This window comes from Artemia sp. Qi Xiang Cuo, chromosome 5 (genome assembly GCF_049724085.1).
Source record: "Artemia sp. Qi Xiang Cuo chromosome 5, ASM4972408v1, whole genome shotgun sequence".
In the NCBI taxonomy this organism is placed as follows: domain Eukaryota; kingdom Metazoa; phylum Arthropoda; class Branchiopoda; order Anostraca; family Artemiidae; genus Artemia; species Artemia sp. Qi Xiang Cuo.
The window spans coordinates 42,218,763-42,238,695 of record NC_142798.1 but is presented as its reverse complement, the minus strand read 5'-3'; the positions used below and the strand labels follow the sequence as shown (position 1 = coordinate 42,238,695).

Below are 19,933 nucleotides of genomic sequence, written 5' to 3'. Positions count from 1 at the left end.
AATGTTTCATGCGTCATAGATATAAAAACTATACAGTCACTCCTGGGGGGGGGGGGGGGTAATATAATTAATTCTCTTGAAATGTGCTCATACATGCTACGTCACTCATATGAATTTTTTCCAAAATTAAAGCTCTAAACGCTGTCAAAATCGTTATCTATGTAGATCTTGTTTGCAGGCCAAACAACCACAGGATTACAATTTTCCAAAATATTTATGACCCTTTCTGATTCTCCCTGTCGCAATTTACTGAGGCGGGATCTCCTTTGTTGCTAAAAAGGCACTAGAACTCTTAATGTAACAGTTCCCATTCGTTCACAATCTACAACTAAGGATTATGGATGGTCACATGCGCGGTCTTCCTTCTCTAAAGAATGAAAGACTTCGTCTTATGTTGAGAGTTTCTTTAGGGTTCTCATACATGTTCAGTTTCATTGCAAAATCTACATAAAGAACAAACTTCTTTTTAGAAAAGTTCAATTTCTAGGATTATGTATATATAAATGTAATCATAGCTTAAGATGAGCAATTCTAAAACTAAAATACTTTTTTATTTAGAATTAGCACAAATAACATATTTTGTTGTTTGCATATATTTTGATAAAATCTATTTAAGATTTTAGCTTCTATTTACAATGATCGCTCTTTACTTAAATTTTTGTATTACAAACTCTTTGATCCAGAACTCTCTGAAATACGAGAGAAGCGCTACCATATCCTTTGATCCCCATTTATTACATTAAAGTTTGATCGTCTAGCAAGAGACGATCACACCCCATACTAAAAAATACAGTAGCCCATAACTCCTAGAAAAAGAGTCAGATCGAAATACAAAGTTTACTATTAGAATCGCCTTGTCCGAAACCCCTATTTAGGAAACTTACAGCGCCTAGGCTTGAATAGCAAGGAACTCCATTGGCTTGAAAATCATTATATGTGTGTATTATGTAACTTTCACCTATATCAAGATTGTATAGATAGCTGAAATATTAATGTAAAGGATCGGCACAGTTAATTATAAACAGAGAGTTTGTTAGTTTCATCAGTATCAAGGCTGTAGAGTTATTTGAAACCCAGTGAAGAACAAACAACAGCATATACAGAAGTTACTTAGCTGCCTGATTCTCTGAGGCTCGTCTCTTACAATTATTAAATAAAAAAAACAAGTTTTTTTAAACTGAAAGTAAGGGGCGACATTAAAACTTAAAATGAACAGAAATTATTCCGTATATGAAAGGGGCTGTCCCCTCCTCAGCGCTTCGCTCTTTACGCTAATGTTTGACTCTCACAAATCTATTTTTTTTAAACAATAAAAAACTTTAGCGTAAAGAGCACAGCATTGAGGAGGGGACACCTCCTTTCATCTACGGACTAATGTCTGTTCGTTTTATGTTTTATCTCGCTCCTTACTTTCAGTTTAAAAAACTTGTTTTTTATTTATTTAATTTCTGATCGTTTTTTAGTTAATGCAGCTTTTATTTTGGCTCACCGTCATTGAATAAGTAAACAGAATTTGCATAAAAATTTTATTTTTCTTTTGCTAAATGGCTGTCTCTAAATTTGGTTCTGACGTAATTTACAAATCAACTTACGTAACGAACTTCTATATTCGTATATTTTTCTTCTGGCAAAAAATACAAAAGTTGCATATTTTTGCACATATGAGCTTGAAACCTATGTTATAGGGTTTTCTGATACGCTGAATCTGACGGTGTGATTTTCATTAAAATTCTTTCACTTTTAGGGGATGTTTCCCCCTCTTTAAAAAATCAGGTAAATTTTCTCAGGCTCGTAGCCTTTGATGAGTAATACTAAACTTAACAAAATTTATATACTTAGAATCAGCATTATAAGCCCATTCTTTTGATACATTTATTGACATCAAAATTCAGTTTTTAAAAGTTTCGATTACTATTGAGCCGTATCGCTTGTTTTTTTTATGTTTTTTTATTTATTACGTATATGTTATTACGTATATAAGGGGGTTCTCCCCTTAGTCAATACCACGCTCTTTACGTCAAAAGTTAAAATTTTATTTAATTCACAAACCTCTGAATCAAAAAGGACGTTTAATTAGAATAGTTAGCTCTTTTGAAAGCACTAAAAAAAACTGTAGCGTAAAGAGCGAGGTATTGACTTAGGGGAGAACTCCATCATATGCGTAATCATTTCTGTTCGTTTTAAGTTCTAACGTTGCTTCTTACTTTCAGTTGAAAAAACTTGTTTTTTTTTAATTTAATTTCTGATCATTTTTTAAATAATGCTTGGAAATCCGACGCCCCCTTCATAGCAATGTCTCTTACCCCAAAGAAACATCCTCCACGGAAATATTCTTCCGAATAACCTCGGTCTTTTATATAAAATTACTGTTGCTATAGTTCGTTGTTTAATATAATAAGATAACCACTGTTTCTGTCTGATGGATATTACTAGGACAAGGTCGTCCCTTACTAGGTTGTAGCTAACGCTGCAACCACGATTAAAGCGTACCACAATCGAGAACTTGCAGATTTTATGAGGCGAAACACGTGCGAAATGATAGTCAATGCCACTGTTGCTGAAATCCTTGGATCACCCCACTTCAAGGCTGTTATCCCAGAATGCATTATCAATGGGCTCCGCTATACAGGAATTCATCCATTGTACCTATTAATTTTTTTAAGATCACAAACATCTAAGTTCATACATTTACGACCGACCAGATGCGCTGTAATTTTTTTCATTTATGTTAGAAGTTGAGTTTGCCTCGAGTTCAGCAGCACTAGGAACAAGCGAACTAAAATACTATTGTTAAAATATTTATGCAAGAACACTTCGACGATAACAACAATCCCATGAAAAGTACACCCCTTCAAATATTTTATTGGAGGGAGGGTCTGAAATATCAAAATGAATAAAGGGTCATCATTTTCATGGTTTTCAATATGACTGCTTCCATCAAATCTTTTTTCTATAGTGCTGTCTCCCATGGACACCGTAAAGAAGGGGGTGGGGGAGGGGTAAGGCGTCAATGTCCTGCACAGTAAGGAGACAATGAAATTTAAACATTAGAATTAAAAAACAAACTAGAACTTACCCCCTCCTGGGAAATATCATGGTGACACTCACGATGCCCCCACCTAAGCACCATTTCCACCGTTAAGCATAAGAATACCATCTTTTATGGCACACAGGTAAAAAAATTCTAAAACAAGAGCTTAGACAAAACATTCTCTCGAATGAAGGGAGACTGAAGACTAAATATGACCCTCCTTCTATATTTGTCTGAAATTTTATGGAGGGTTAAAAAATTTCGGAATACAAGGGCACTTCTTGTGCCTTCAAGCACGCTACCCAACCCTGAACTTGCACAAAGATCTTCCCACAATCTTCCATATTAGTTGATTCACAATTATGCTTCATTGCACACACTTTTGTCAAGCCTCAAATGAATGAACTTAGTTAATGGAGCTTTAAAGAAATAGCCGTCTTTATGAACCTTTTTTTTTGTGAACTATGAACATCCTTAGGAACAAATGTACCACCACGCAGCATTACTTCCTCTGAAACTGGGATGCTCAGTACACAACTTTTCGGTAATTTCAAATCGACAGGCTATCTAAAAATTTTCAGTTGATAGATTTTTCACCCTCTTTGGGACAAAATTGTTTGGCTTAAGTTGTGTCAAAAAAATTCAGAAAATGCCACTTTACTGTGGTACAATCTTTTTTACTACAAAAAAAGGGCATCATCCCAAAATTCATTTAAATGAGCATTCTTCTGATTCACTAGGGCCGTTGGTTTGATTGATCATTTCTGGAAAAAACAAACAAATAAATATGGCTGTTTGACCATCCTTCGCGCAAAAAAAGCAAAATTTCGCCTTTTGTTGACAAGGGCTTAAAATCTCCACACTAGGATTCTCTAATATGCTGAATTTGATGACTTAACTTTCACCATGATCACTAGCTCTTTCCGGGCTCTTTTGTTTCTTTTTAAAAATCAGACAAATTTTCTCAGGCTCAGAGCTTTGATGCGTAGCCTTAAATTTAAAATTATATACTTAGAATCACCAGAAAAATCTTATTCCTTTGAAGTAGGTCATTTATTGCTATTAAAACTCCTTTCTTCTTAGTTTCAATTACTATTAGCACAAGTAAGTCCTTACTGAAAGTTCGTTACCAAGAACTGCTTAGTTTTTAGAATTCGGTCGGTCCATGATGCGTTGAAATTAATTGACAGCATTTAATGTACTGCTAGCTTAAACAATTTTTAGCTTCCAATGCGAGGTAGTATCGCCGAAGTATTTCTAACCAGAAAATTATGCTACAAACGAATTATAATAATAAACCTCCTTTTTCTACTATTTTTAGATGAGAAACTGATTTGTGTGTGTGTGTGCATATATCCGTAAGCTATTGAAATAACTGACAGTTAACCCCACTCTAGTGCAGCTCATAGCTAAAATGTATTGCATGTATATTTCTTTTTCTAAAGAGGATTGTCTTGGCTTTGAAAATATGCATATTTTTTTAAAAATGAGGTTCCACCATAACAGCTACCTCATAACTCTACTAAAAGCTAATAAATGCCTCTAACCCACATCTCATTGATTTATTAAAATATTACACAGAAAGTTTAAACAGATAAAAGATGAAAATTCCACAATTTTGAGGATTTAGAGTGGAACAATTTAATTTAACTTCCCATTCCACCATTGTAAGAAAGGCACAAAAATATACTTACCTAAGGATAAAGAAGATTTTCCTTTGTGGGCCTTCTCCCAAAATTTTTGTTTTATTCTGAAAGTTTGGTTCAAGTTTAAGTTTGCTATTGGTACAATTGTAACCAAAAAGTCACTGGATGAAGCCGACGAATCATCATATGGAATATTGATGTAGTGTGAACCATGCTTTAGCAAAAAAATACAAAAAAGAACACTTAAGCCATATAAAGTCAATAGGAAAAGAACATGGGTAGCCCAATAAAAAAAAAAAATGTTCTGAATGCAAAGAAATCCAGAAATAACAACAAAGCTTAAATACCTTGAAATTGTATTAATAAACACTAATAATCTGTGGACCAAAGCTGAAAATCTGACAAAATAGTGATCTGGGGGGTAGAGTTATCTGAGCGAGGTTTCAGATTAAATCGAATAGCTGATTACAAATATCTTGGGAATATAAGTACCAAACGTGTGCTTGAGAGTTGCGTGCAACGCATTTTTCTCCTTCAGACTAAACCTAGATATCTACTGAAAAATCCTATTTGTTTCCTTTAAACCTAACCAAAACTTTATCCGACGTTTAATTTACCATAATTTTGACACCGATTTCAATAGTTGATCGATAAAATTCACACTGATGTACCAAAATCTTACGCTCTACAGGGTGCGCCAGGACAAAAAAAAAAATTGCATTTAAGTTTCCTATGTTGCTGACGAAGTACAATAGTCTTTTCCTTGGAACTACATTAATACGTAATTCATCAACTATACATAAATAAATCTATCGATTTATTGTACTAAACAGATTCAGAACAAATTAAACAATACAAGAAAAATTATCACCCTAGAAGCAAGCTTATGCTGAACAAAACAACCAAACAACAAAGGTTTCATATTTAAAAATAAAATCTTGAAGACAAAGGAAAGGGACAGCGATAGAGACGAAGAGAGGAAGCGGAAAATATAAAAGGGCGACAAAGAACAAATAGAGGGAGCAGAATTTTGAAAAGAATAAGTCAAGAAATTGACAGCTTTTTTAGATAGTATTAAAAGATCAATTAAAACTAGTATTGAATGAAAACTGGAATGAAAGATTTCATTCCAGAGTGAAATAGCACACATTGTGAATGACTTTAAAGCAATAGTAATTTTAGCCTTAAAGGGCTATGAACACGACACGCTGAAAAGCACAAACGATAAATCATCGTTATCAGACAAAAGAGTAAATAGCAACTGAATAACCAGAGGAAGAAGTACCCTTGAAAATTGAAACATTTTAGTTCTAAACTTTGCTTTTTAAATAATGTTACTTAATGGTTGTAAAATTCTTACATAATTATAAAACTCAAATGGGGGATAAAGATGAGGAAGTGAACAAGTAACTTTCACGGAAGGATTTTAATTAAAATATATTTAGCTTTGTTTGATAGAGTAGGATTTTGTTAATAATGTTCTTTTTTAGAAGAGGTACCAAAAACTTAACAACTTTAAACAATTTTTGAATTAAAAATATTCTCTGGGTGACATTCGGAGGAAAACCAGCCTGCCTCAGTATAATGTTGTTCTAAAATAAATAAATCTGGAATGCTACCAGATGGTCAAGTCTTATCATTGCTATTACACTTAAGGGTTCTATCTAACAATTTTACACTTTTGAGATAATTTCCCAAACCTGTTTGCCTAGCTGTTCTCAAGGTGAGGATCCTTGAGATCAAAAGGATTGTAACATGATGAACGTACACTGCCCTGTTGATTGCAGCTCTTCTTTGAATGAAGCTCTATACCACAGTTTATATAATTAGGTTTATATAATTAGGTTTGAATGAAGCTCTATATCACAGTTTAATACCACTATTATATATACTGTGCTCTATACAATTTTTGGCAATTATTTTAAAAGACTGAAAAAGCTAGATATGACCTTTAGGGGTATCAGAGGTGATAGCCTACATATTTCATCTTTTCATAAAGAAAATTTCATTAGCCAAACTTTATATACGGAACTTTTTCTAAGTGAAAAAGGTGGCTAATATATTTGACTGTATATATAAGGAAAATTCCGAATTTTGGATTAGTCAACCAGTTTGCTAAAAAGTGGTATCAAATTGCAGTGGGCAGGGAGGCTGTGTCACTGCTATCCCTGTTATGGGTGTGTTTGTTCAAAAATTTCTTTTGTTTCTTCATTTAAAAATAGCTGTGCCCTAACATTTTGGGAAATGGTGCCATTGTTACTAAATAACTTTTCCCTTTTTACAGATTTTGGCTGTGAAAAAACAAAAGGCGTTATTTGGCAATCATATCGGTCGTAAATGAGTTACATATCGACTAAACTGAAATCAGCCACGCCTGACCGATTGGTTTAATCAGAATGCACGTGTCCTCCTTCGTTCTCGGATATTCTCAGCCTTATAATCCACTCAAAACGTGTCATAACCAAATTTCCACCAGTTTTGCAGGCCAAAAAGTGTTAAGTGCACGGCTCTTCCATAGTCACGAAGATTGTCACATAACGTCTTTTTAAGTGTTGGCTTTTGGATTGTCGACAACCGCACATTACGTATTTTGACAAAAAAGATCACTTTCATCATAATCTGCAGAAAAGATTAATTGTCAAACAACCATTGATATATCATAGGCAGCATTGATAGATCATCTTTTTTTCTTTTCTTTTTTAGACCAGGGCGCTTTTTATAGAAGGAGTTGTCGTAGAAAATTTAGAAGGAGCTCATTCGATAGGGAATTGTAAGGGCTAGAATCCTTTGTAATAGTCAAAAGTCATAGGAGGGTAAACAGCCCCCCCCCCCAAAAAAAATACCCTTATTTCACCAAACACATCCAATCACAACTTTGTGATAACCGTTTTGTTCAACGTAGTTGAAAGGCCCGGAAATTATGTCTTTGAAGATGACACCCCCCCCCACAGCCCTCAGGGCAAGGGTTTTAAGTTGTGCCCTGGGAGCATATAAATTTTTCATAGAAATAGTGGTCATATAAACTTCAGAGTGGGCTCATTTGATTGGTAATCAGAAGTTCTAGCGCCCTTTTTAAGAATCAAAGTGATCAGAGGACAGGTATCCCCTTCTATACGTCATATTTTCCCGAAATGCATCTGACAAAAATTTTGAGACAGCCATTTGTTCAAAAAATAGTCCAAAGATCACACAACGAGGCCTTTGGGGTTGACACAACCCCCCAGAGTCTGAGGGCAAGGGTTGTTAATTATGCCCCAGGAGCATATAAAGTATTTATGGAATAAGTGGCCGTTTGAACATTAGAGAAAGCTCATTTCATTGGAAGTTGTTAGTTCTAGTTCCCTTTTAAGAGTCAAAAATGATGGAGTACAATTAGCCCCCCCACCCCCCCCCCCCCCCCCCTTACTGACATCCTCTTTTCCCCAAACGCATTCGATCAAAACTGTGAGACAGCCATTTTGTTTACGATAGTCCAAAGAGAAAATAACAATTCTTACAGGGTGGACACAACCCTCCAGATCCCAGGGTCAAGGGTTGTAAGTAATACCCTGGGACATATAAAGTATTTCTGGAATGACTTATTTGATTGGAAGTCGGAAGTTCTATTGCCCTTTTTAAGAGCCAACAGTGCATGCAGGGCAACCATTCCCCCCCCCCCAAGTCTATCATTCTCCAAAACACGTCCGATCAAAATTTTAATAGAGCTATTTTGTTCAGCATTGTTGAAAGATCCAGTCTCATACTACTACTTCCCTGCTACCATTATTACTACTTCTACTATTACTACTGCCACTAAAGCTAAGGCTACTGCTATTAATTCTATTGCTACTATATTGCTGCTACTAGTACTACTGCTATTAACACTAAGGGTTTTAAGGTGAAAAATTTTCAATGTATTAAAACAGTATGGAACTAAATCGAAACACACTATGCCCACACTGGTTATCAAGAGGGCGTATCAGAAATCCTTCAGAAACGGTTGATGGTATTAACTTGAAACTTTCAGAGTGTTTTGAAGGGGATGTTGAAGAAACCAAAGGTGTTATGCGCATAATGCTACTACTGCTACTACAACTATTGCTCCAACACAAGCTAAGAGTGTTAAGGTGAAGCTTTTAAGGAATATTTAGGTGGTGGATGTTGAACTAAATCAAAACAATCTATGAGCATCTGGATTTTCAAAAAGCTGACAAGGCAATATCACAAGAACGGCTTAGAATATTAAGTCAGACTTTTAAGGGTAAGTTGTAGCGGATTTTGAGCCAGAAGGCACTATGAGTATACTATTAATGCTACCACTACAGTTATTGTAACTCATGACACAAAGGTATTAAGGTGAAAATTTTAGGGAATATTTAAGGGTAGTTTCATTTACATGAAAAAACTATATACATGCAGGTTTTCAAAGGGGCATGTAAACAATATCTTAGGCAGTGCCGTTCTATAATAGCTAGAAATATCATTGAAACTTTTAAAGGAGCTAATTCGATCGAAATTTAAAAGTACTAGTGCCCTTTTTAAGAGTAAAAAGAGATTGGAGGGTAAACAGCCCTTCTTTCAAGCCCATTTATTTTCCAAACACATCCAGTCAAATTTTAAGCCTTTTGTTGAGCATAGTAGAACGGTCCAGCAACTATATCTCTCTGGATATTGGGTATGTCAATCCCCCACAATTATGCAAGTGATCCATTACTATCTAAAACTAAATGTTGCTTTAAAACTAAAGCAAAAGACACTGTGTACAGAGCCGGATTTAAAATTAATATGCTTCTTGGCCCAAGCGTTTTGCCACTCCGTTTTGGCGAGATTTTGGAGAAATTCCCGAGAATTTGGAGAGATGAGAGAATTGAACAGAGCGCAACTGATGGGCAAAAAGTAATGGAAGAGAGAGAGGTGATACCGAACCCTCAACTGCCATTCATGGGAGACATTGGACAGTTTATGAGTGGCCACGGAATTTCTTTGTTGTTTTAAAATCAAATTTTTGTGACTAGGCAGCACGGCGGCAGAGTGCACCAGACACTATGACGTTAAGTCACATCAGTCCAGTTTTTGTTATGAAAAAATCCCTCAGTGATAATTTATTGTGGCCCCTGGCATTGTGCGCCCTTCGGCCTGGGCCTAGCAGGCTTATTGGTAAATTTGGACCTGACTGCGTGTATGATTGCCAATAAGACACCTCAGCAATAGTAGAATGCATCTAATGAATTCTATTGAAGCTATAGGAAAACATTTCTATAGAAGCTCTACACCTTTTCAAAGAGAGTGAGTAGCTCCAAGCATATAGGTAATACTTCTATGGATGCTCTACACCTATTCAAAACGAGTGAGTAGAACCTGTCAAAGATTTTGATAACCTCTAGCTTAAAGGCATCTCATCGGGTTTGATTAAGAATGCATCGTGTCTAGAATTGATTGGCATATGACTTTATATCATTTTGCGGAAAAGCTAACTCTATTTGCGAAAAAAGGGTATAGCATTTGCGAATTGGACTCTTTGAAAGATATTAAATTTTGATTGAATAATAGGGATGTGAATGATCCTAATTAGTGATCGGATTGTATGAAGGTGGTAAAAAAAGGGTTAAACTAATTACCAGTTAAGGTAAGCCCGAAGGACTTGTTAACTCAGGCAATTTGTTATAAATTTGGAACAACATCAATCTATGAAAATGGTTAACGATAGTAGAAGTGACCCTATAACCCCTACCTCTCACCCCTGCTGCCACCTACAACTTTTTTTAACACCATATATTGGCACGAGAACCACGTGGTTTATGGTTTTGTCAATCAGAATTTGAAAAACAGGACTTTTGTCACATTTATGTATGTTTTCATGGATGGTTATGTGTGTTGGTCGATTTATTTTATGTTTTTCATGGATGTTTAATGGTTTTTGTCAGTGAGAATTTGAAAAACAGGAACTTTGTCACATTTATGGATGTCAACAGCAATTCATGGATGTTTAATGGTTTTTGTCAGTGAGAATTTGAAAAACAGGAATTTTCTCACTTGGAAAAACAGGAATTCATGTCTGTTTTATGGTTTTCTCAGTGAGAATTTGAAAAACAGGAACTTTCTCACTTGGAAAACCATAAACCACGTGGTCCTGTCATGAGTCTGGCCTGAGAACTTGATTTACATAATCGCTAGGGGAAATTATTGATTCATGAAGGGGAAATTAAGAAAAATTAAGGCTTCTTTAATCTTAGGTCTGTGGGATAAACGTTCATTAGGTCAGAGAGAAAAATTAATATTCTATTTTTAAATAGGGCTTCATTGATCTTTAGTGTCAGGAATTATAATTGACATCACTTGTTATCTTGGATTTATGCGGGAGTCTAAAGAGATAGAAATTCTATTTTTAAATACGGCTTCACGGAGCTTTAAGTCGGAGAGATAAATTGATATTCTAACGAAACCCTAATAGTTTAGCTAGGAAAATTTATGTGATGAAGAGATTAACGTAGGAAAGGGTTTCCTAGAAATTTGAAATGCGTTAGCGCAGAGATGCCAAACAAAAGGAACACGCTGAAATTACGTCTAGGGATTATTTGGGCGAAACCGTTTTATCCATTTTATGGGATTATTTCGGCGAAACAGTTAGAGACATTTTGAAAGAAGATTTTAGGAAAGGTTTTAGAAGAGAATTTGAGGATGAAACTATGTGGTCGTTATAATACACAAGTTCCATTTGAACAGTGTTGTGAGGTCCTCTACCCCAACCCCAAAGGGTTCCGATGCCCCCCCACCCCCCCGCACGAAGCCCCCGGTACTCAAAGGTCCCCCAAGCTCCCATAGAGCCCCAACCCCCCAAACGCCCTCCTCAGACCCTCAAAGGCCGTCCTCTGGTCCTCAAAGGGCCCCCGGACCCCCAAAGGGCACCCCAGACCCCAAAGGTCCTCCCCCCGGTCCTCAAAGGTCCCCCGGGCTCCCAAAGAGCCACCGGCGCCCCCAAAGGCCCACCCAGACCCCCAAAGGCCATCCCCGGGCCCCCCAAAGGCCCATCGAGCTCCCAAAGGACCAATTGGGTCCCAAAGCCCCTACACCGGTCCCCAAATGTCTCCCAGGCCCCCCACTGACCCCCCGGCCCCCCCACCGGCCTCCCCGCGCCCCCCAAGGGTCAACCGGCTCCAATTTCATTTTCATTGAGAAAATTCAGAATAGAAATTGAACTTTTCTTCTCCCGGAAAAATATTTGGAACAGAACTTAAAATTTTTTCATCTCTTTGAGAAATGTTGGAATTGAATTTAAGAAAATTTAGAATTAAAGTGAAACTTTTTATCTTCATGAAAATAATCAAAATCATAGTATAACTTTTCTTATCTTCTATGGAAAAATTTAGAACTGAACTTTAAATTTTTTATGTCTTGGTGAACTTAAAACTGAAGTGTAAGCTTTTTATTTTCTCTGGAGAAATTAGAATTGAATTAGATTCTTTTGTAAAATTCAGAAGAGAACTTTGAATTTTTTATGTCTTTGAGGAATTAAGAACTGAAGTGGAAGCTTTTTTTCATTTTCATTGGTAAAATTCAGAATTGAGCTAACTTTTTTTACTTCTTTAAGAAAATTCAGAAGAGAACTTGAAAATTTTGCACTTCTTCGAGAAAACTCAGAATTAAAGTGATGGTCCTTATCTTCATGTCTAATATTCAAATGAATGTATAACTTTTTCTATCTTCTATGAAAAATTTTGAACAGAACTTTAAATTTTTCATCTTTTTGCAAAAAATCGGAAAGTGAACTTAAGAAAATTAGAATTAAAGTGAAACTTTTTATCTTCACTGAAAAATAATCACAATCGTAGTATAACTTTTCCTATCTTCTAGAGAAAAGTTTAGAAATGAACTTTAAATTTTTCATCTCTTTGAGAAAAATCAGAACTGAATTTAAGAAAAATTATAAATAAAGTGAAACTTTTGATCTTCATGGAAAACAATCACAGTCATAGCTATCTTCCATCTAAAAAATTTAGAATAGAACTTTAAATTTCTTTATTTCATTGGGGAACTTAAAACTGAAGTGGAAGATTTTTATTTTTTCTGGAGAAATTAGAATTGAAGTGTGTTCTATGGTAAAGTTCAGAAGAGAACTTGAACTTTTCTTCACTTCGTTGAGAAAATTTTAAATTGAACTAGAACTTTTTATCTTCCGTGAAAATATTCATAAGTATGATATTACTTTTTCTATCTTCCATCGAAAAATTTAGAACTGAACTTTAAATTTCTTTATGTCTTTTGTGAAATAAAGAACTGAAGTGGAAGATTTTAATTTTCTCTGGTGAAATTAGAAAGGGATTGTGTTCTTTAGTAAAATTCAGAAGAGAACTTGAACTTTTCTTCACTTCGTTGAGAAAATTTTAAGTTGAACTAGAACTTTTTATCTTCCGGGAAAATATTCACAAGTATGGTATTACTTTTTCTATCTTCCACAGAAAAATTTAGAATTTAACTTTAAATTTCATTATGTCTTTGTGAAATAAATAACTTAAGTGGAAGATTTTTATTTTCTCTGTAGAAATTAGAATTGAATTGTGTTCTTTGGTAAAATTCAGTAAAGAACATAAACTTTTCTTCACTTCATTGAGAAAATTTAAAATTGAACTAGAACTTTTTATCTTCCGTGAAAATAATCACAAGTATGGTATTAATTTTTCTATCTCCCACCGAAAAATTTAGAATTGAACTTTAAATTTCTGTATGTCTTTGTGAAATAAAGAACTGAAGTGGAAGATTTTTGTTTTTTCTGGATAAATTAGAATTGAAGTGTGTTCTTTGGTAAATTTCAAAATAGAACTTGAACTTTCCTTAACAACTTTGAGAAAATTTTAAATTGAACAAGAACTTTCTATCTCCCATGAAAATATTCATAAGTATTGTCTTACTTTTTATATCTTCCACCGAAAAATTCGAATTGAACTTTAAATTTCTTTATGTTTTTGTGAAATAAAGAACTGAAGTGGAAGATTTTTGTTTTCTCTGGAGAAATTAGAATTGAAGTGTGTTCTTTGGTAAAGTTCAGAATAGAACTTGAAATTTTCTTAAATTAGTTTATAAAATTTAAAATTTAAATATAAATTTTTATCTTCCATGAAAATATTCACAATGATGCTATTACTTTTTCTATCTAACAACTAAAAATTAGAATTTAACTTTAAATTTCTTTATGTCTTTGTGAAATAAAGAACTGAAGTGGAAGATTTTTATTTTCTCTGGAGAAATTAGAATTGAAGTGTGTTCTTTGCTAAAATTCCGAAGAGAACTTGAACTTTTCTTCACTTCGTTGAGAAAATTTGGAACAGTATTTAAATTTTTCATCTCTTCGAGACAGATCTGAACTAAAGTTGAAAATTTTTATATTATTTGGAAAAAAATAGAAATGATCAATGACTAATTTATTTTTCATTGAGAGAATTCAGAAGAGAACTTGAAATTTCCTTGACTTCATTGAGAAAATTTTTAATTGAACTAGAACTTTTTATCTTCCGTGAAAATATTCACAAGTACGGTATTGATCTTTCCATCTTCCACCAAAAAATCGGAATTGACCTTTAAATTTAATTATTTCTTTGTGGAACAATTAAGTGACGTGTAAGATTTTTGTTTTCTCTGAAATACTAAGTCTGGAAGTGTTTTCTTTGGTAAAATTCAGAAGAGACCTTGAATATTAACGATCAAATAATAACTTTTCCAATATTCTATGAAAAATTTTGAACAGAACTTTAAATTTTTTTCATCTCTATGTGAAAAGTCGGAACTAAATTTAAGAAAATTCAGAATTAAAGTGAAACTTTTTATCTTCATGGAAAATAATCACTAACATAGTATAACTTTTCCTATCTTCTACAGAAAAAATTAGAACAGAACTTTAAATTTTTTATGTCATGGTGAACTTAAAACTGAAGTGGTAGGTTTTTATTTTCTCTGGAGAAATTAGAATTGATTTGTGTTTGTTTGTAAAATTCATAAGAGAACTTTAAATTTTCTATCTTCTATGAAAAATTTGTAATATTATTTTAAATTTTTCATCTCTTTGAGAAAAATCTGAAGTGAAGTGGAAAATTTTTATATTATTTTGGGGAAATAGAATTGATCAATAACTTATTTCATTTTCAATGAGAAAATTCAGAATCGAAGTTGAACTTTTCTTCTTCCGAGAAAATATATTGAACAGAACTTTAAATTTTTTCATCTCTTTGAGAAAGGTCGGAACTGAATTTAAGAAAATTTAGAATTAAAGTGAAACTTTTTATCTTCATAGAAAATAATCACAAACAAGGTATAACTATTACTATCTTCTAAGGAAAAATTTAGAACTGAACTTTAAATTTTTTAATGTCTTGGTAAACTTAAAACTGAAGTGGAAGCTTTTTATTTCATCTGGAGAAATTAGAATTGAATTGTGTTCTTTGGTAAAATTCAGATTATAACTTGATCTTTTCTATCTTCTAAGAAAAATTTGGAACAATATTTTAAATTTTTTCATCTCTTTGAGAAAAATCTGAATTGAAGTGGTAAATTTTATATTATTTTGGGAAAATAGAATTGATCAATAACTTATTTCATTTTCATTGAGAAAATTCAGAATCGAAGTTGAACTTTTCTTCTTCCGGGGAAATATATGGAATAGAACTTTAAATTTTTTCATCTCTTTGAGAATGGTCAGAACTGAATTTAAGAAAATTTAGAATTAAAGCGAAATTTTTTATCTTCATAGAAAATAATCACAATCATAGTATAACTTTTCCTATCTTCTACGGAAAAATTTAGAAGTGAACTTTAAATTTTTTATGTCTTGGGACTTTTCTTGTTCCGGGAAAATATTTGGAATAGAACTTTAAATTTGACTCTTTGAGAATGGTCGGAATTGAATTTAAGAAAATTTAGAATTAAAGTGAAACTTTTTATCTCCATGGAAAATAATCACTATCATAGTATAACTTTTCCTATCTTCTACGGAAAATTTTAGAAGTGAACTTTAAATTCTTTATGTCTTTGTGAAATAAAGAACTTAAGTGGAAGATTTTTTTTTATCTGGTGAAATTAGAATTGAATTGTGTTCTTTCGTAAAATTCAGAAGAGAACTTGAACTTTTCTATATTCTATGAAACATTGAGCCTGATAGTAGTATCATTATCTCTAAAATTCTTTTTCTTGCATCTTTGACCTTTTTAATAGCTATTCTGAACGTTTGACGTTCTAGCATACCCTAAAATTAGTGAAAGCTTAACAAAAGAATGTATAAGATATTTTTAATGAAATAAGGACATGTAGAATATTGATATAAAAATATGTTAAATACATTATTATACATTATTAGTACACTTGCGCGTCACTTTCTGTCAATTCATCTTTATATTCATTGATGATATTGTCTGCTAATGTCCTTTTTATTCTGCCTGCGATTTCACTGTCTATTCTCACATTATTTTTGCATAGATAGCACTTCTGGCAGGTAGACATGATATGATTTATTACGCTAGTGCAGCAGTAGGCTTTTCTTTTCTTCTTTGCTTTCATTTGAATAGTAATACCAGAACGATGGGAATAGGATCTATCAATAGGTATCGTGCTACCAGAACCATTCGCTAGAAGTTGTCCCCGATCATCGACATATTATTTTTAAGTTGGCATTCTCCTTTAGAACTATCATCTCTGGTGCTCTCACTCTCGCATATCCACCTTGAGCAATTTTGAATGATTTCGATAGTCAAAAGAAATCTAACTTCTCGCTGTCATGACAACGCATACATACATTTCCAATAGTGTTACCGCTTGCACTCGTTTCATAGTTCAGTTATTTCTCCTTGTCAGCGTTCAACACGACAATGATTTTTTCATGCGCACATACTTTCGTCGAATAATTCATCTTCACTTTTTACAGATATGAATCGTGTGTTGATTCTTCCACTGCGTAAAAAATACTGATTTAATGCATGCAATAAACTCGGTAGTGTCGATAACCTGCCATAGAGTACCAGTGGAAAAGCCGCGTCGTGTCCATGAACAAGCACAGAGTACGATTGCTAGAGCCGTAAGCATATTTCATGTCATTTTAAGATACGTAAAAAAGTTAGAAAAATACCATGTGAAAAAATTCAAGAAAGTATTTATGAATTGGGGAGGGGACTCTTTGAGGTTGGAAAATGGGTTTAGGAATGACATTATGAATGGAACTTGTTCAGAAAAGATATAATAAAGCCATAAAAAAGTATTAAAAAAATGGAGAGTGGACTCTTTGGGGGGCCCAGGGAGGGTGTTTGGGGGACCCTTGGGGGGCCGGTTGGTCCTTTGGGAGCCCGGGGGGCCTTTGAGGACCAGGGGAGGGCCTTTGGGGTCGGAGGAGGGAGTTTGGGGGATAACATTTCGAAATTTTTACTTTTTAGATTACTTTTTTTTTGCGGCGCATCCCTCCGGCGCATCCTGCGGCACATCCTGCGGCGCTTTCCTGCGGTGCCTCCCTGCGACGCATCCCCCGCGGCACTTTCCTGACCCGCGGCGCATCCCTGTGGGACATCCTGCGGCGCTTTCCTGGCCCACGGCGCATCCCGGCGGCGCTTCTCTGGCCCGGGGGACCTTTGGGGACCGGGGGAGGGCCTTTGGGGCACAGGGTGGGCCTTTGGGAATCTGGGGGACACTTGAGGACCGATTGGTCCTTTGGGAGCCGGTTGGCCCTTTGGGGGCCGGGGGCGGGCCGTTGGGGGGCCGGGGGGACAGTGGGGGGCCTGGGGGACATTTGGGGACCGGTGGAGGGCCTTTGGGACCCCGTTGGTCCTTTGGGAGCTCGATGGGCCTTTGGGGGGCCTGGGGATGGCCTTTGGGGGTCTGGATGGGCCTTTGGGGGCGCCGGTGGCTCTTTGGGAGCCCGGGGGACCTTTGAGGACCGGGCGGAGGACCTTTGGGGTCCGGGGTGCCCTTTGGGGGTCCGGGGGCCCTTTGAGGACCAGAGGAGGGCCTTTGGGGCACAGGGTGGGCCTTTGGGAGTCTGGGGGACACTTGAGGACCGATTGGTCCTTTGGGAGCCGGTTGGCCCTTTGGGGGCCGGGGGAGGGCCTTTGGGGGTTCGGGGGGCCCGTTGGGGGCCTGGGGGACATTTGGGGACCGGTGTAGGGCCTTTGGGACCCCGTTGGTCCTTTGGGAGCTCGGTGGGCCTTTGGGGGGCCCGGGGATGGCCTTTGGGGGTCTGGGTGGGCCTTTGGGGGCGCCGGTGGCTCTTTGGGAGCCGGGGGGACCTTTGAGGACCGGGGGAGGACCTTTGGGGTCCGGGGTGCCCTTTGGGGGTCCGGGGGCCCTTTGAGGACCAGAGGAGGGCCTTTGAGGGTCTGAGGAGGGCGTTTGGGGGGTTGGGGCTCTATGGGAGCTTGGGGGACCTTTGAGTACCGGGGGCTTCCTTCGGGGTTGGGGTGGGGGATCGGAACCCTTTGGGGTTGGGGTAGAGGGCCTCACAACACTGTTCAAATGGAACTTGTGTATTATAACGACCACATAGTTTCACCCTCAAATTCTCTTCTAAAACCTTTCCTAAAATCTTCTTTCAAAATGTCTCTAACTGTTTCGCCGAAATAATCCCATAAAATGGATAAAACGGTTTCGCCCAAATAATCCCTAGACGTAATTTCAGCGTGTTCCTTTTGTTTGGCATCTCTGCGCTAACGCATTTCAAATTTCTAGGAAACCCTTTCCTACGTTAATCTCTTCATCACATAAATTTTCCTAGCTAAACTATTAGGGTTTCGTTAGAATATCAATTTATCTCTCCGACTTAAAGCTCCGTGAAGCCGTATTTAAAAATAGAATTTCTATCTCTTTAGACTCCCGCATAATTCCAAGATAACAAGTGATGTCATTTATAATTCCTGACACTAAAGATCGATGAAGTCATATTTAGAAACAGAATATGAATTATTTTCTCTGACCTAATGAATGTTTATCCCACATACCAAAGATTAAAGATGCCTTAATTTTTCTTAGATCCATCTTTATGAATAAATAATGTCACCACTTAATAATGAACATCAAGCTCACAGGCTAGACTCGTGACAGGACCACGTGGTTTATGGTTTTCCAAGTGAGAAAGTTCCTGTTTTTCAAATTCTCACTGAGAAAACCATAAAACAGACATGAATTCCTGTTTTTCCAAGTGAGAAAATTCCTGTTTTTCAAATTCTCACTGACAAAAACCATAAAACATCCATGAATTGCTGTTGACATCCATAAATGTGACAAAGTTCCTGTTTTTCAAATTCTCACTGACAAAAACCATTAAACATCCATGAAAAACATCAAATAAATCGACCAACACACATAACCATCCATGAAAACATACATAAATGTGACAAAATTCCTGTTTTTCAAATTCTCATTGACAAAAACCATAAAGCACGTGGTTCTCGTGCCAATATATGGTGTTAAAAAAAGTTTTAGGTGGCATCAGGGGTGAGGGGTGGGGGTTATAGGGTCACTTCTACTAACGATGATAAAATGGTCCTGTGACTTGACATAGCTTTACTTCTTCGATGTGTTCTGTATAATACACAAGTGGCGTTTGAACAGTGTCGTCAATTTAAAATAGGGTCTAACATTATAGTATACTAAAAAGTTGATACTAATAGAGATGTAGATGCCAAGAAAGGAATTTTAATAAAAAAATTCAGAACAATCCATAGAAATCCTTACAAATAAAATAGTGAGGTGTATATGAGTACGAACTGTCAAGGATCATAAGCACCAATGACCCTAACCGCCAGGGACCTCAACCCCCAAAGGTCCAATATCCCCAAACTCCAAGGAAGCCCCCTCCCCTCCAACTTTTTGCCCCCCCCCCCCCCATTTTTTTTTAATTTTTTTTGAAGTTTTTTTTTTTTAACTTTTTTTATTTACTTTTTTTAACATGATATATTGTTTCGACTTTTTTTACATCTCTAAATCATATCAGAAAAATAGAATGACACGATTTAAATTTTAAAACATATTCTTGTGCATACTCATACTCCTATTGATGAGGACTGATGGTTCTCATTCAATACTTTTTCATGGAAAACAAACCATCTTTTTTAGCTAATTTTTTTGGACTTCGAAATTATTCAACTTTTTTTTTTTAACATGGTGTTTTTTTCAACTTTTTTTACATTTATAAATCATATCACAAAAATAGAATGACACTTTTGATTTAAATTTTTAAATATATTCTTGTGCATACCCATACTCCTATTTATGAGGACTGATGGTTGTCATTCAATATTTTTTCGTGAAAAAT

The 19,933-nt window shown here is 35.7% G+C and overlaps 1 protein-coding gene across 2 annotated transcripts in view; it reads right to left on the bottom strand.

The window, feature by feature from the left end:
- The window catches only part of LOC148952156 (proto-oncogene tyrosine-protein kinase receptor Ret-like), a 436,938-nt gene that overhangs the window by 289,580 nt on the left and 127,425 nt on the right, over positions 1-19,933 (bottom strand). For both annotated transcript variants that reach the window (XM_089088861.1, XM_089088862.1), the window contains one exon: positions 4,726-4,891. In XM_089088861.1, the coding sequence (XP_088944987.1) occupies positions 4,726-4,891 (166 nt within the window). The remainder of the gene's footprint in view (positions 1-4,725; positions 4,892-19,933) is intronic.